Source organism: Malaclemys terrapin, chromosome 6, assembly GCF_027887155.1.
Source record: "Malaclemys terrapin pileata isolate rMalTer1 chromosome 6, rMalTer1.hap1, whole genome shotgun sequence".
In the NCBI taxonomy this organism is placed as follows: Eukaryota; Metazoa; Chordata; order Testudines; family Emydidae; genus Malaclemys; species Malaclemys terrapin.
This window is the reverse complement of record NC_071510.1, coordinates 133666478-133681624: the sequence shown is the minus strand read 5'-3', so window position 1 is coordinate 133681624 and position 15147 is coordinate 133666478. Positions and strand designations below refer to the sequence as shown.

Here is a 15147-nt window from a genome sequence, read left to right as displayed (position 1 = left end):
ACACAGCCCCTAGCTACCCCCTCCCTGCATCCTGCACTACCCCTGCCCTCACACAGCCCCTAGCTACCCCCTCCCTGCATCCTCCACTACCCCCTGCTGCACACAGCCCCTAGCTACCCGCTCCCTGCATCCTCCACTACCCCCCGCCCTCACACAGCCCCTAGCAACCCCCTCCCTGCATCCTGCACTACCCCCCGCGCTCACACAGCCCCTAGCAACCCCCTCCCTGCACCCTGAGCTACCCCCCCGCCCGCACACAGCCCCTAGCTACCCCCTCCCTGCACCCTGAGCTACCCCCTGCCCCCACACAGCCCCTAGCTACCCCCTCCCTGCACCCTGAGCTACCCCCTGCCCCCACACAGCCCCTAGCTACCCTCTCCCTGCACCCTGAGCTACCCCCTGCCTGCACACAACCCCTAGCTACCCCCTCCCTGCACCCTGAGCTACCCCCCACCTTGCACCGAGCTACCCCCTCCCTGCATCCTCCACTACCCCAACCCTCACACAGCCCCTAGCAACCCCCTCCCTGCATCCTGCAATACCCCCCGCCCCCACACAGCCCCTAGCTACCCCCTCCCTGCACCCTGAGCTACCCCCTGCCCTCACACGGCCCCTAGCAACCCCCTCCCTGAATCCTCCACTACTCCCCGCCCTCACACAGCCCCTAGCAACCCCCTCCCTGCATCCTGCACTACCCCCCGCCCTCACACAGCCCCTAGCAACCCCCTCCCTGCATCCTGCACTACCCCCCGCCCCCACACAGCCCCTAGCAACCTCCTCCCTGCATCCTGCACTACCCCCTGCTGCACACAGCCCCTAGCTACCCCCTCCCTGCATCCTCCACTACCCCCAACCCTCACACAGCCCCTAGCTACCCCCTCCCTGCACCCTGAGCTACCCCCCATCTTGCACTGAGCTACCCGCTCCCTGCATCCTCCACTACCCCCTGCCCTCACACAGCCCCTAGCAACCCCCGCCCTCACACAGCCCCTAGCTACCCCCTCCCTGCACCCTGAGCTACCCCCCACCTTGCACCGAGCTACCCCCTCCCTGCATCCTCCACTACCCCCCGCCCGCACACAGCCCCTAGCAACCCCCTCCCTGCATCCTCCACTACCCCCAACCCTCACACAGCCCCTAGCTACCCCCTCCCTGCACCCTGAGCTACCCCCCATCTTGCACTGAGCTACCCGCTCCCTGCATCCTCCACTACCCCCTGCCCTCACACAGCCCCTAGCAATCTCCTCCCTGCACCCTGAGCTACCCCCCACCCGCACACAGCCCCTAGCAACCCCCTCCCTGCACCCTGAGCTACCCCCCACCCGCACACAGCCCCTAGCTACCCCCTCCCTGCACCCTGAGCTACCCCCCTGTGACGAACTGGGCCTGTTCTCACTGTGGTCTGTGAATGCTGACAGGGGAGTGTGGCTGGAATAGTCTGCATTGGAGGATGGGATCTGCCCGAGGGCGCATACCTGAGTGTGTAACACGAGAACCCAGGAAGGGGTTGAAGGCGAGGCGACTCCTTAGCCCGGGAAACTGTACAAAGGCTGTGGGAGGGGTCGCTGAAGCCAGAGTGTTGGAAGCGGGCTGGAGAGATGGCTGGGAGGCAGAGATGGCTCTGACCTCCCAAGGGGGGCTGGGCTGGGATGCCTTGGGACCCCAAGATGGACCTAACTGAGGGGGTCCCTGTTGTCTGTGCCTGCAAGACCTGTCTTGGACTGTATTCCTGTCATCCAAATAAACCTTCTGCTTTACTGGCTGGCTGAGAGTCGCAGTGAATCTCGGGAAGAGGGGTGCAGGGCCCTGACTCCCCCACACTCCGCAACACCCCAACCCGCACACAGCCCCTAGCTACCCCCTCTCTGCACCCAGAGCTACCCCCCACCTGCACAGAGACCCTAGCAACCCCCTCCCTGCATCCTGCACTACCCCTCGCGCTCACACACCCCCTAGCAACCCCCTCCCTGCATCCTGCACTACCCCTCGCGCTCACACAGCCCCTAGCAACCCCCTCCCTGCATCCTGCACTACCCCCCGCCCTCACACAGCCCCTAGCTACCCCCTCCCTGCATCCTCCACTACCCCCCACCCTCACACAGCCCCTAGCTACCCCCTCCCTGCATCCTCCACTACCCCCCGCCCGCACACAGCCCCTAGCAACCCCCTCCCTGCATCCTGCACTACCCCCGCCCGCACACAGCCCCTAGCAACCCCCTCCCTGCATCCTGCACTACCCCCCGCCCGCACACAGCCCCTAGCAACCCCCTCCCTGCATCCTGCACTACCCCCGCCCGCACACAGCCCCTAGCAACCCCCTCCCTGCATCCTCCACTACCCCCCGCCCGCACACAGCCCCTAGCAACCCCCTCCCTGCATCCTGCACTACCCCCGCCCGCACACAGCCCCTAGCAACCCCCTCCCTGCATCCTCCACTACCCCCCACCCTCACACAGCCCCTAGCAACCCCCTCCCTGCATCCTCCACTACCCCCCACCCTCACACAGCCCCTAGCAACCCCCTCCCTGCATCCTCCACTACCCCCCGCCCGCACACAGCCCCTAGCAACCCCCTCCCTGCATCCTCCACTACCCCCCACCCTCACACAGCCCCTAGCAACCCCTCCCTGCATCCTCCACTACCCCCCACCCTCACACAGCCCCTAGCAACCCCCTCCCTGCATCCTGCACTACCCCCTGCCCGCACACAGCCCCTAGCTACCCCCTCCCTGCATCCTCCACTACCCCCCGCCCTCACACAGCCCCTAGCAACCCCCTCCCTGCATCCTGCACTACCCCCCCTCACACAGCCCCTAGCAACCCCCTCCCTGCATCCTCCACTACCCCCCACCCTCACACAGCCCCTAGCAACCCCTCCCTGCATCCTCCACTACCCCCCACCCTCACACAGCCCCTAGCAACCCCCTCCCTGCATCCTGCACTACCCCCTGCCCGCACACAGCCCCTAGCTACCCCCTCCCTGCATCCTCCACTACCCCCCGCCCTCACACAGCCCCTAGCAGCCCCCTCCCTGCATCCTGCACTACCCCCCCTCACACAGCCCCTAGCTACCCCCTCCCTGCATCCTCCACTACCCCCCACCCTCACACAGCCCCTAGCTACTCCCTCCCTGCATCCTCCACTACCCTCCGCCCTCACACAGCCCCTAGCAACCCCCTCCCTGCATCCTCCACTACCCCCCGCCCTCACACAGCCCCTAGCAACCCCCTCCCTGCATCCTGCACTACCCCCCCTCACACAGCCCCTAGCAGCCCCCTCCCTGCATCCTGCACTACCCCCCCCTCACACAGCCCCTAGCTACCCCCTCCCTGCATCCTGCACTACCCCCCGCCCTCACACAGCCCCTAGCAACCCCCTCCCTGCACCCTGAGCTACCCCTGCCCGCACACAGCCCCTAGCAACCCCCTCCCTGCATCCTGCACTACCCCCCGCCCTCACACAGCCCCTAGCTACCCCCTCCCTGCACCCTGAGCTACCCCTGCCCTCACACAGCCCCTAGCTACCCCCTCCCTGCACCCTGAGCTACCCCCCGCCTGCACACAGCCCCTAGCTACCCCCTCTCTGCACCCTGAGCTACCCCCTGCCCCCACACAGCCCCTAGCTACCCCCTCCCTGCATCCTCCACTACCCCCTGCCCTCACACAGCCCCTAGCAGCCCCCTCCCTGCATCCTGCACTACCCCCCCCTCACACAGCCCCTAGCTACCCCCTCCCTGCATCCTGCACTACCCCCCCCTCACACAGCCCCTAGCAACCCCCTCCCTGCACCCTGAGCTACCCGCTGCCTGCACACAGCCCCTAGCTACCCCCTCCCTGCACCCTGAGCTACCCCCTGCCCCCACACAGCCCCTAGCTACCCCCTCCCTGCATCCTCCACTACCCCCCGCCCTCACACAGCCCCTAGCAACCCCCTCCTGCACACAGCCCCTAGCTACCCCCTCCCTGCATCCTCCACTACCCCCCGCCCTCACACAGCCCCTAGCAACCTCCTCCCTGCACCCTGAGCTACCCCCCACCCGCACACAGCCCCTAGCAACCCCCTCCTGCACACAGCCCCTAGCTACCCCCTCCCTGCATCCTCCACTACCCCCCGCCCTCACACAGCCCCTAGCAACCTCCTCCCTGCACCCTGAGCTACCCCCCACCCTCACACAGCCCCTAGCTACCCCTCCCTGCATCCTCCACTACCCCCTGCCCGCACACAGCCCCTAGCAACCCCCTCCCTGCATCCTGCACTACCCCCCGCCCTCACACAGCCCCTAGCTACCCCCTCCCTGCATCCTGCACTACCCCCCGCCCTCACACAGCCCCTAGCAGCCCCCTTCCTGCACCCTGAGCTGTTTTCAACCTTTTTGAGCTGAGTCTGCCCCCACCTTTGAGTTATAATTTTTGGTTGCACCCCCTGCCCCCACAATCCAGAGAGGCGGGCAGCCTGCTGAGGTGAGTCAGGGGGTGGAGGTGGTGCCCGGAGCCCGCCGTGCGGAGCTGGCTCAAGCCCTGCTGGCCTCTGTCCAGACAAAATAGAAGTCAACCTAACCTATGCCTTAGCCTTCCCCCTGCCCAGATGGGAGCTGGGAGCACAGGGAGGGGTCCCCTGGGAGCTGGGGCATGGGGTCAGGTCACCCTAACCCTTTCTGGTCTCTTCTTTGCCCTGCGGTTTTAGTCCCCTCCTCTCCCCACCCCACCTGGTTCTGGCTCCCATTGGCTGGCCGAGACGCCTCACTCACTGTCCATTGGCAGCGTGACTCTTGTTCAGGCCGCCGGCTCGCAGAGGCGGGAGCAGGAGCTGGGCTGAGCCGGAGCAGGGCGGGGAGCAGGGGAGTGGAGGCTGCACCCGCAGGCAGCACCCGCAGGCAGCATGGGGATGCCCGAGCCCTGGCTCTGCACCCGGGTGTCCCACTGGTGAGGTCCCTAGTGCCTAGCCCTATGGCTGGCCTGGGGCGATGAGGGGCTGGGCCACAGGCGTGATTGGAGAAGGTGCAGGCCAGGGCTGCATGACAGTGGTAGATCCGTACAGCTGTATTGCCCTGGGGCGTGAGAAATCCCCCACGAGCAACGCGGTCACACCAGCCTGGCCTGTGGGGACAGCGCTCGGCCAGCGGGAGGAGGTTCATTGCGCTGCCGGGAGTTTCTCCCGTCGGGGCAGGAGCGTCTTCACTAGCGCGCTACAACTGCGCAGTCCCATGGGTGCAGCTGCAAGTGCCGCGTGTCGTGAGAAGACCTGACCTCAGGTGCTACATAAAGGCCAGATCCTCCCCAGGAGCTTTGTGAACCAACCGAGAGCGGGGCCCGCGGGGAGCACCTGGTACCAAGCTCAGGCACTGCCCTAAGAGCATCTCTGCCCCCTGCCCCGGTGGAATTGGACACCCTACACAAAACAGTCTCCCTGGGCCAGGTTCAAGGGAGGGGTTCAAGGGAGAACCACACAGAACTGAGCCGTTTTTCCGATGGAAAATGTTTATTTGGCTCCTGGTGCCTAGAACTCGAGGTGGGCGGCGCCGGATGCCCGAGAGAAACGAACCCCTGGGCTGAGCGCGCTGGACAGGAACCTCCTGAGTGAGCGAAGGGCCGTTTAGCAGGAAGGGCGTCTTCGAGGGGCTGTGCAGCGGCTGTTGCACTCTGTGCCCCGGGCAACGGGCAGTGAGCAAAGGAGTGAGCCAGGGGGATGAACCTGCCAAGGGGCGTCCCAGGAAAGGCCCGGCTCATGGGAGAGAATCCGGCACCTCCCAGGGAATCCAGAGAGTGGCAAGTGGGAATCACGGGTCAGCAACAGTAGGGTGACCAGATGTCCCAATTTTATAGGGACAGTCCCGATTTCCCCCGTCCCGATTTTTCACACTTGCTGTCTGGTCACCCTAAGCAACAGCTTCACCCCAAGAGTGATAAAAACATCAGAGACTCATTTGCCTCCCGTGCTAGAGCTTTACTGGGAAAGGAACTAAACTGCAGCGTGGGGGGCGCGGGCAGCGATTCTGGGGGTGTAACCGGAGAGCGAGGGGAGATGGAGACAGAGACGGCGCCTCTGCAGCCCAGCAAACAGCCCTGACACCGGGTGAGACACTCTCGAGAGACCCCAGAACAATTCCGGACGTGGGGGTGGGGGGTGGGGGAGGAGGCAGGAGCTGCAGAGTGGGGTCACGGTGCTGCTGGGTCACCGGACACCGTCGCTCCTCACGGCTTTGCCCACGTTCCATCACTTGATCCGGGTGAAAACGTTTGTGCCAACCCTGCGGGGAAGCGCAGAGCTGAGGTTACTGGCCCAGCACGGGCCTGCGCTCGGGGCTGCCCCATATACGGGGGGAGGGGAGAGGGGGAGAAGGGCACAAGGTGCATTAATCTGAGACAGATAGGAGCCCTAAGAGGCATCTCCTACAGGCGCTACCTCAGGGGGGCACCCAGCCGCCAGCCCAGGGAGGCAGCGTGGCTGTGGGTACCCTGCACTGGTCTGGCCTCAGAGCCACCCAGCAGCACCCAGGGGTGGGCAGGGGCTCTGGGGCTGCTCATCCAGCCATCCCCTCCTGGGTGGATCAACAAGGCCCCCCTTTGTGCTTTTCCCTGGCCACTGACTCGGCCCCCAGGGGATGCCCCCCCACAAGATGCCCACACCCCCGGTGGGCTGCTCACCCATTAGCGAATTCTCGGAGAAGAGCTGTGGGAGGACATGGCCCTGGCCCTGGCCTGATCCGCCAGGGATCACACACAGCCCTGGGGTGTGGCAGGGCCCAGGGAACTCAGCAAACCTTCATCCTTCCCTAGCAAGTGTCACAGGTTCCTAGAGTCCTAGGGCAGAAGGGACCATTGTGATCTGTGTCCGACTCCTGCACGGCACAGGCCCTAAGACCGGTCCGACCCCCTGCACAGGCCTTAGAGCTTTCCCCCTAAAATTCCTAGAGCACATAGGGGGTCCCCCAAGAGTTTGTGATTCGGTGCTGAGAGCCCTGCCCTGCCCCACCTCATCCCACACGGGGTTCCCTGCATCTCCAGCACCACGGGCTCAGAGCCGGGTCAGGATCCCAGCCCTTGGCACAGCGCCGAGCAGAGACGGGGCCAGGCCCTGCAGCCCCAGCTCCGCAGGCGGTACCTTCGCTCCTGGCCAGTCTGTGCCCAGTCACCCACCTGGTCGCTTCCCAGTTGGCGCTGGGGGATCCAACCTCCTTGCGCAGCAGCCACGTGGTCTGCAGGGTCTCCTCTCCCTGGTCATCCATGAAGCACTGGCCCACGAAGACGCTCATGGAGTCTGGCGGAGACTCTGACAGGTGATAGAGTGACGGGGTCAGGGCTGCTGGCTCTGAGACCCCCCAGCGGGCCCCCAGACGGAGCCCAGAGCCCCAGGGAGTTTGCTGCGTGTCGCTGGGGTGGTGCTGCTCACCTGCCATAGTGACCCAGAGCGACCCACTGGGTCCTCTGCAGCGGTTCCCCAAGGCTGGCTCCAGCCTCCCTTGCGGCCCCACTCCACCTCTTCCTGCCCCCACTCCGCCCCTCCCCAAGGCCCCCGCTCCCCTGCCACTGCCTGCCCTCCTCCAAACCCTCCTGGAGCTGCCAAACAGCTGTGGCTGGTGGATGCTGAGCACCCAGAGCACCCACGGCATCGCACCTGTGTCCAGGATCCGTGCGTTTCCTTCCGTGCCCCACAGCCAAACCTCACTCAGCCCCTCACTGCACCCTGCCTTCACCGGACTCCACTGGCCTCCCACACAGACACCTGCAAGGGCAGCCACTGACGGCACCTGCCCCCTCCCTGTCCTCTCGGATCCCTGCACTGACGCCCCTTCCCCTCCCTGCCTTCAGCGCTCTGCCCCAGTGTAGCCCCACCTTGCCATGATGTGTCACTCCCTCCTGCTCCTCGTGCAGTCACCACTGTGCTTCCCCCCACGGCCCCCTGGGACTGGAGCCCCCTGCCCCACGCTCACCCACACGCTCTCCCTGGGCCTGGTGCCCCCTGCCCCACGCTCACCCACACGGCCCCTGGGCCTGGAGCCCCCTGCCCCACGCTCACCCACACGGCCCCTGGGCCTGGAGCCCCCTGCCCCACGCTCACCCACACGCTCTCCCTGGGCCTGGTGCCCCCTGCCCCACGCTCACCCACACGGCCCCTGGGCCTGGGGCCCCCTGCCCCACGCTCACCCACACGCTCACCCTGGGCCTGGAGCCCCCTGCCCCACGCTCACCCACACGGCCCCTGGGCCTGGGGCCCCCTGCCCCACGCTCACCCACACGGCCCCTGGGCCTGGAGCCCCCTGCCCCACGCTCACCCACACGGCCCCTGGGCCTGGGGCCCCCTGCCCCACGCTCACCCACACGGCCCCTGGGCCTGGAGCCCCCTGCCCCACGCTCACCCACACGCTCTCCCTGGGCCTGGAGCCCCCTGCCCCACGCTCACCCACACGCTCTCCCTGGGCCTGGTGCCCCCTGCCCCACGCTCACCCACACGGCCCCTGGGCCTGGGGCCCCCTGCCCCACGCTCACCCACACGCTCACCCTGGGCCTGGAGCCCCCTGCCCCACGCTCACCCACACGGCCCCTGGGCCTGGGGCCCCCTGCCCCACGCTCACCCACACGGCCCCTGGGCCTGGAGCCTCCTGCCCCACGCTCACCCACACGGCCCCTGGGCCTGGGGCCCCCTGCCCCACGCTCACCCACACGGCCCCTGGGCCTGGAGCCTCCTGCCCCACGCTCACCCACACGGCCCCTGGGCCTGGGGCCCCCTGCCCCACGCTCACCCACACGCTCACCCTGGGCCTGGAGCCCCCTGCCCCACGCTCACCCACACGGCCCCTGGGCCTGGGGCCCCCTGCCCCACGCTCACCCACACGGCCCCTGGGCCTGGGGCCCCCTGCCCCACGCTCACCCACACGGCCCCTGGGCCTGGGGCCCCCTGCCCCATGCTCACCCACACGGCCCCTGGGCCTGGAGCCCCCGATCACCACATTTCAGTTCCCATTAAAACCCAGCATCCAGATGACCTGCTGCTCCCCTTCCCCAAACTGCTGCCTCCGGGTCTGTCTTTCCTTACTCTGGGAGCTCTTTGGGGCAGGACCACCTGCCTTGCACACCCGAAGAGTCCCCAGACATGCACATGGGCTCTGGCGTAAACAAAAATACATTAAACATCTTCACTGAGCAGATGCAAAAACCGCATCGCCCCCATACTGCCTTGCTGAGAGTCCCTGAACCTGGGTCTCTCCAGTGTAAGAGCATGGGGTTTTGGTATAAGCCCCTGCAGTAAGGATACACCATATAAAAACATAAGAGCATTAGAATGGCCAGACTGGGTCAGACCAAGATCCATCCAACCCAGTGTCCTGTCTGCCGACAGTGGCCAGTGCCAGGTGCCCCAGAACAGAACGGAATCATCGACTGATCCATCCCGTCGCCCATTCCCAGCTTCAGTGTGTATTACAGAAGAGAGATTTAAGTCACTATTTTCTTTATTAAAGGAAGTGACATTAGAAGCATGGTTTAAACCAGGATCCTCTGTCTTCCACAATTCCACAACATGGAGTTCTCCCCTGGCTCCTGAATTATTATTATGTTTAATATTAAAATTGTGTTTCTAGCCCTTCTAGTAGCAGAGAGAACCTTGAAAACCTGGCCTGTGCATAGAGCAAATCTGCAGAACACCTGCAGCACTTGCTGAACGATGGGACCGTCCCAGTCAGGGGTCCACAGAGTCCATGGCTTTGCAGCTGCAGAAGTTGATACTTTTGCCGTGGAAATTCACTATTGTGCTACACCAACACGTTTCCCGTCTCCCTGCCCTGCCTGCAGCAGCCTCCTGCTCCCCCAGGAGGAGTCAACTGGATTTCAGGGCTGGGGGAAGGAGGTTTTGCGCTGGGCCACCTGAAGACAACTTCCAAGTTGTTGTGGAAAGTAAGTGTGACAGTCACCCTCTGGGCACCGAACCCAGGATCTCCCCAGCTAAAGCACAACACCCTACAGCAGGGGTCGGCAACCTTTCAGAAGTGCTGTGCCGAGTCTTCATTTATTCACTCTGATTTAAGGTTTCGCGTGCCAGTAATACATTAACGTTTTTAGAAGGTCTCTTTCTATAAGTCTATAATATATAACTAAACTATTGTTGTATGTAAAGTAAATAAGGTTTTTAAAATGTTTAAGAAGCTTCGTTTAAAATTCAATTAAAATGCAGAGCCCCCTGGACCGGTGGCCAGGACCCGGGCAGTGTGAGTGCCACTGAAAATCAGCTCGCGTGCCGTCTTTGGCACGCGGGCCATAGGTTGGCTACCCCTGCCCTACAGTGTGAGCTGCAAAGCTAGTGTCTGTAACGGACTCACATCCACCGTGGCTCGAGCATCGACGAGGACGCGTAACACACTGGTCAGTGGATTACATGAGCATCACGAAGTTTCCATCAACGAGTATTTTTCATTGCGAGCTGTAGCTGGATGTGTCTGGCATGGCAGGGAATTCCATGGAGACAGAGATCCCCACCCTGAGCCTTCCCGGCGGGTCCTTCTCCCTAGACCAGTCTGCTTCCATTCTCTCCGCCTTTGCTTAAAGTTTGATTCGACCATCACTCACCTCCTCCCAGCCTAAGCCTGGACTGCCAGGCACCGGGCTTCCAGGGCTACCTCCAGAGACCACCACAAGAAGCTCCAGGCCTCTCACTGACTGAGGAACAGGCTTGCCTTATACACTGTCCTGCTCCCAGCTGACCTCAGTCCCAGGTACCCCGAGTCACTGAGCCCCCGGACGACAATTCCCAGCATCCCATCGCCTCGCAGGGCTGAGGCCAGCCCCTTAAAGAGGCCAGCCCTCCCCAAGAGTGGGGAATGAGACCCCCAGCCTTGTCAGCCCCCTCTCAGACCACGCTTACCCCTGGCTCCGCCTGGCCGGCACCGAGGCAGAGCAGGCTACACACCTGAGAACTGCCACTTCACGGTGAACCCGAAGGTTGGCTGCTCCTTCTGGCTGGCGCTGTGCTGGATTCCGTGCAGACGCGACGACAGGAGATCAGCTCTGGGGGCCATTGCTGCAGAGAGGTACGAACCTGAGAACGCTCCCGCCTCGCTGAGTTCGGATACAACCATCTTGCAGCCCAGGCTGCTCCTCCACGATCCGGACAGGACACACTGGAAAGGGAGGGACGCGGTCAGCAGGACCAGGGTCCCACCCAGCACTGCAGGGCCCGATGCTCAGCCGAGGCGATGGCCCTGCCAGCCTCCCGGAACGAGGGCACAGACCACTCAAACCGGAGATGAAAATGAAGTCTTGGTGTGCGCTCTGCTTCCTGAGCTCTCCAGCGCAGCCCCTTCCCTCCCCACCTGTCTCTGGGTCTTTCAGCTGGGGATTCCACCAGAAATGCAACTAACTGAATAAATCCTAAACCCTAAACACAGAACTGGGGGCCCTTCTGCTTTCTCCTTCCTAACCCATAGGGTGCGGGGAGCTCTCCTCCATTCCCTCGCCACCCACTCCCTCTCCCCACAGGCAGAGGAGTTGACTGAGGCAGCTGCAGGTCTCTACACCCGAGAGCAGTGGGGCCCAGGCTGGGTGAGGGTCCTGAAGAGGTGACAGGCCCCATGGGGCTCGTACTGTAACGGGATGCTAAGCTGTATCGCACTGTTCGGCCACGAGGTGGTGCTGTGTGGCCCACACTTTATTTAAGCCATTGTGGGCCATCGCTGGCAGACCATTAAAGGAGCTGCAAAATACAAACTGACCCACAATCACAACACTTATGCTAGACAAAAACAGGTTGGCTGACATGTTTTACCTGACAAGTCTTAGAACCCTAATGTAGACAAGGCCAGTTGTAGGTTAAATATTGGTTGGTCAAGGACGGTGAACCTTATGTGGGAGCCTAGGCTGCAACATAACCAGCTAACACGTGTTAAAATACAGTTCATCTTGCTTACAGCTGGGTTTTAAAAATGTTACTTAAAACATTAGCAACCTGTTTTCGAGAACCTGCCCTTTTCCTAGTCCAATCCCTAGAACCCCCGGGCCCTTCCTTCACGAGGGCAGACAAGGGATTGTCACCCTGTGAGATACTGCTGGGTCCTGCCAGTCGGCTGGTATAACTTGGGTAACCGGAGGGGCGGGGAAAGCTGAGCTGGGTGCATGTAGCACAGCTACGCTCGGCATCCTGCTTTGTAATCTGCCATCTTGGTGGTGATGGGGGACTTCAACTACGCAGAGACCTGTGGGGAAAACAACACCGCAGGGCACAGATTATTCAACAAGTTCTTGGAATGTATTGGAGACAATTTTTTAGTTCAGAAGGTGGAGACAGCTACTAGGGGAGAGGCTGTTCTAGATTTGATTTTGATAAACAGGGAGGAACGGATTGAGAATTTGAAAGCGGAAGGCAGCTTGGGGGAAAGTGATCATGAAATGAGAGAGTTTGTGATTTTAAAGAATGGTAGGAGGGAGAACAGCAAAATAAAGATCATGGATTCCAAGAAGGCAGACTTTAGCAAACTCGGAGTTGGTAGGTATGATCCTATGGGAAGCAAATCTAAGGGCAAAAACAATTGAAGAGAGTTGGCAGTTTTTCTAGGAGACATTATTAAGGGCACAAGAGAAAACTATCCCATTGCATAGGAAAGACAGGAAGTATGGCAAGAGGCCACCCTGGTTTAACCAGGAGATCTTCAATGGCCTCAAACTCAAAAAACAGTCCTACAAAAAGTGGAAACTCGGTCAAATTACAAAGGATGAATATAAACAAACAACACAAGTATGTAGGGACAGAATTAGAAAAGCCAAGGACAAAACCAGATTAAACTACCTAGAGACATAAAGGGTAACAAAAAACAAACAAACATTCCACAAATACATTAGAAACAAGAGGAAGACCAAGGACAGGGCAGGCCCGTTACTCAATGAGGGGAAAGAAAACAATAACAGAAAATGTGGAAATGGCAGAAGTGCTAAATGACTTTTTCGTTTTAGTTTTCACCAAAAAGGTTAGTAGTGATTCAACATGTAACACAGTAAATGCAAGTGAAAATGGGATAGGATCAGAGGCTAAAATAGGGAGAGAAAAAGTTAAAAGTTACTTAGATAAGTTAGATGTCTTCACGTCACCAAGGCCTGATGAAATACATCCTAGAATACTCAAGCAGCTGACTGAGGAGATATCTGATCCATTAGCAATTATCTTTGAAAAGTCATGGAAGATGGGAGAAATTCCAGAGGACTGGAAAAGGGCAAATCTAGTGCCCACCTATCAAAAGAGGAATAAGGACAACCTGGGGGATTACAGACCAGTCAGCTTAACTTCAGCATCCAGAAAGATAATGGAGCAAATAATTAAGCAATCAATTTGCAAACACCTAATAGATAATAAGGTGATAAGTAACAGTCAGTGTGTATCAGTCAAGAACAAATCATGTCATACTAACCTGATAGCTTTCTTTGACAGGGTAATAAGTCTTGTGGATGGGGGGAAGCACCCGGCCCCCTCGGCCCCTCACCCTGCCCCAGCCTGAGACACCCCAGAGCCAGTGCCAAGCCCCCTCAGCCCCTCGCCCTGAGACACCCCAGAGCCAGCACCCAGCCCCCTCAGCCCCTCAGCCTGCCCCAGCCTGAGACACCCCAGAGCCAGCACCCAGCCCCCTCAGCCCCTCAGCCTGCCCCGGCCTGAGACACCCCAGAGCGAGTGCCCAGCCCCCTTGGCCCCTCACCCTGCCCCAGCCTGAGACACCCCAGAGCGAGTGCCCGGCCCCCTCGGCCCCTCACTCTGCCCAGTCTGCCCCATACCTTTCTCTCGGAAGAGGTGCTGAGGGTCACCAGAGCCAGGGCAAGGATCAGGGAGAAGCCGATTTTCCCCATCATCTCTTGGAGTAGAAGCCGCCTGCAGAAGCCAATTGAGTCTCCCCGGCACTTAGTCTGGGGCCACCAGTCAGGCCCCGTCTTTATATCCCCTCGCAGCGGGCTGGGGCTGCAACCTGAGCTGCGTTGGTTCTCTCCTTGCTGGCAGTTCCCAGAAGTGAGCGGGCACCTCGGTTATTTTGATTATGTCTCACTGACATTCAATCTGCAGCCCAAGCCGCTGGCAGGGCCAGCAAGACAACATGAAAAGAAGGGACGTGTGACCTGGGCAGCGATGTGAGGAGTGCGTTCAGTGACCAGCTATAGATAGATCCCAGCACGTGGGAGAGCTGGACAGAGACCAGCAGGGCCATTGGCCTGCAGTGACAGGTGGAAAGGTGCCTGGCTCTGAGGGCTATGCCCTGCCATGGCTCATGGGGTGTGCGAGGGCACATTACCCCGGGCCGGTGAGAGAGGTGATGGCAGGACAAAGGTTCTCCATGTGCCATGCACGGCAGAGCAGGGGCAAGGCGGGAACTGGAGTCAAGATCCTGAGCCTCTGAATGGTCACTAACTCCAGCGGAAATAATGACATTTCATATTAGCCAGCAACCGCCCCTGCCTCCCAGACAGGTGGCAATGAGTGATCTGGGGCCAGCCTCTCTTAGCCAGTGCTTGCAGTTATAACCATTACTCTGCGGCTATTCAGGACTAGGCAGAACATGTTAAGATCCATAATCCACTGTGAAGATCTTAGAATCTTTGCTAGCAAACTGAGGGCCAGTTCCAGTCTTTGTTAGTTTAGCAATGCCACATCTGGCAAAACCAGCTCCATGCTTTTGTGCGGTCTCTCTAAGTTAAGAACAATTCACAGCCTTTTCCTTACCGGTCCCAGGCCTCCCTTCCAGCAGCTGGATTCTCTGCGGTGATACCTGTAGCCAATTAGTTCATGCTATCATTTAATTGTGTTGTGACCGTGTTGTAACCTCCTATGTTATTTCATGCAGAGTTAATGTTTGATGCACGTGTGCTATAAGTAGGATAGGACTGTCAGACGGACAAGTATGTAGGAGGGATGAGTGTGCATTAAGTATAGAAGTGGAGCACGACTTAGTGCAAGGCCTACAGGCTGAGGCCTGTAAGATTTCAGATTAGCCTCACCAGGCTTCAGGAGGTCTGACACAGGTAGATGACCAGAAGTGACCCGGTGCCAGTAAGGTAACCAGATTACGGTAATGGACGTGCCTGCCGGTGATGTTTTGGGAAAACAGACCGCCAGGTACCCATCTAGACGGCAAGGTTCCTGATAGTAACATCATGGAAAGTTCTGCTTTGACCGCAGGCTCCCATGA

At 60.5% G+C, this 15147-nt stretch overlaps 1 protein-coding gene across 1 annotated transcript; it reads right to left on the bottom strand.

The window, feature by feature from the left end:
• Positions 1-5921: 5921 nt before the first annotated feature.
• On the bottom strand, positions 5922-13892 carry LOC128839372 (avidin-like). The gene is made up of 4 exons (XM_054032313.1): positions 13745-13892; positions 10899-11109; positions 7136-7268; positions 5922-6246 (listed from the first exon to the last, which is right to left on the bottom strand). The coding sequence occupies exons 1-4, from the start codon at positions 13817-13819 to the stop codon at positions 6213-6215; spliced, it is 453 nt and encodes a 150-aa protein (XP_053888288.1). The 5' UTR covers positions 13820-13892; the 3' UTR covers positions 5922-6212.
• Positions 13893-15147: the final 1255 nt, after the last annotated feature.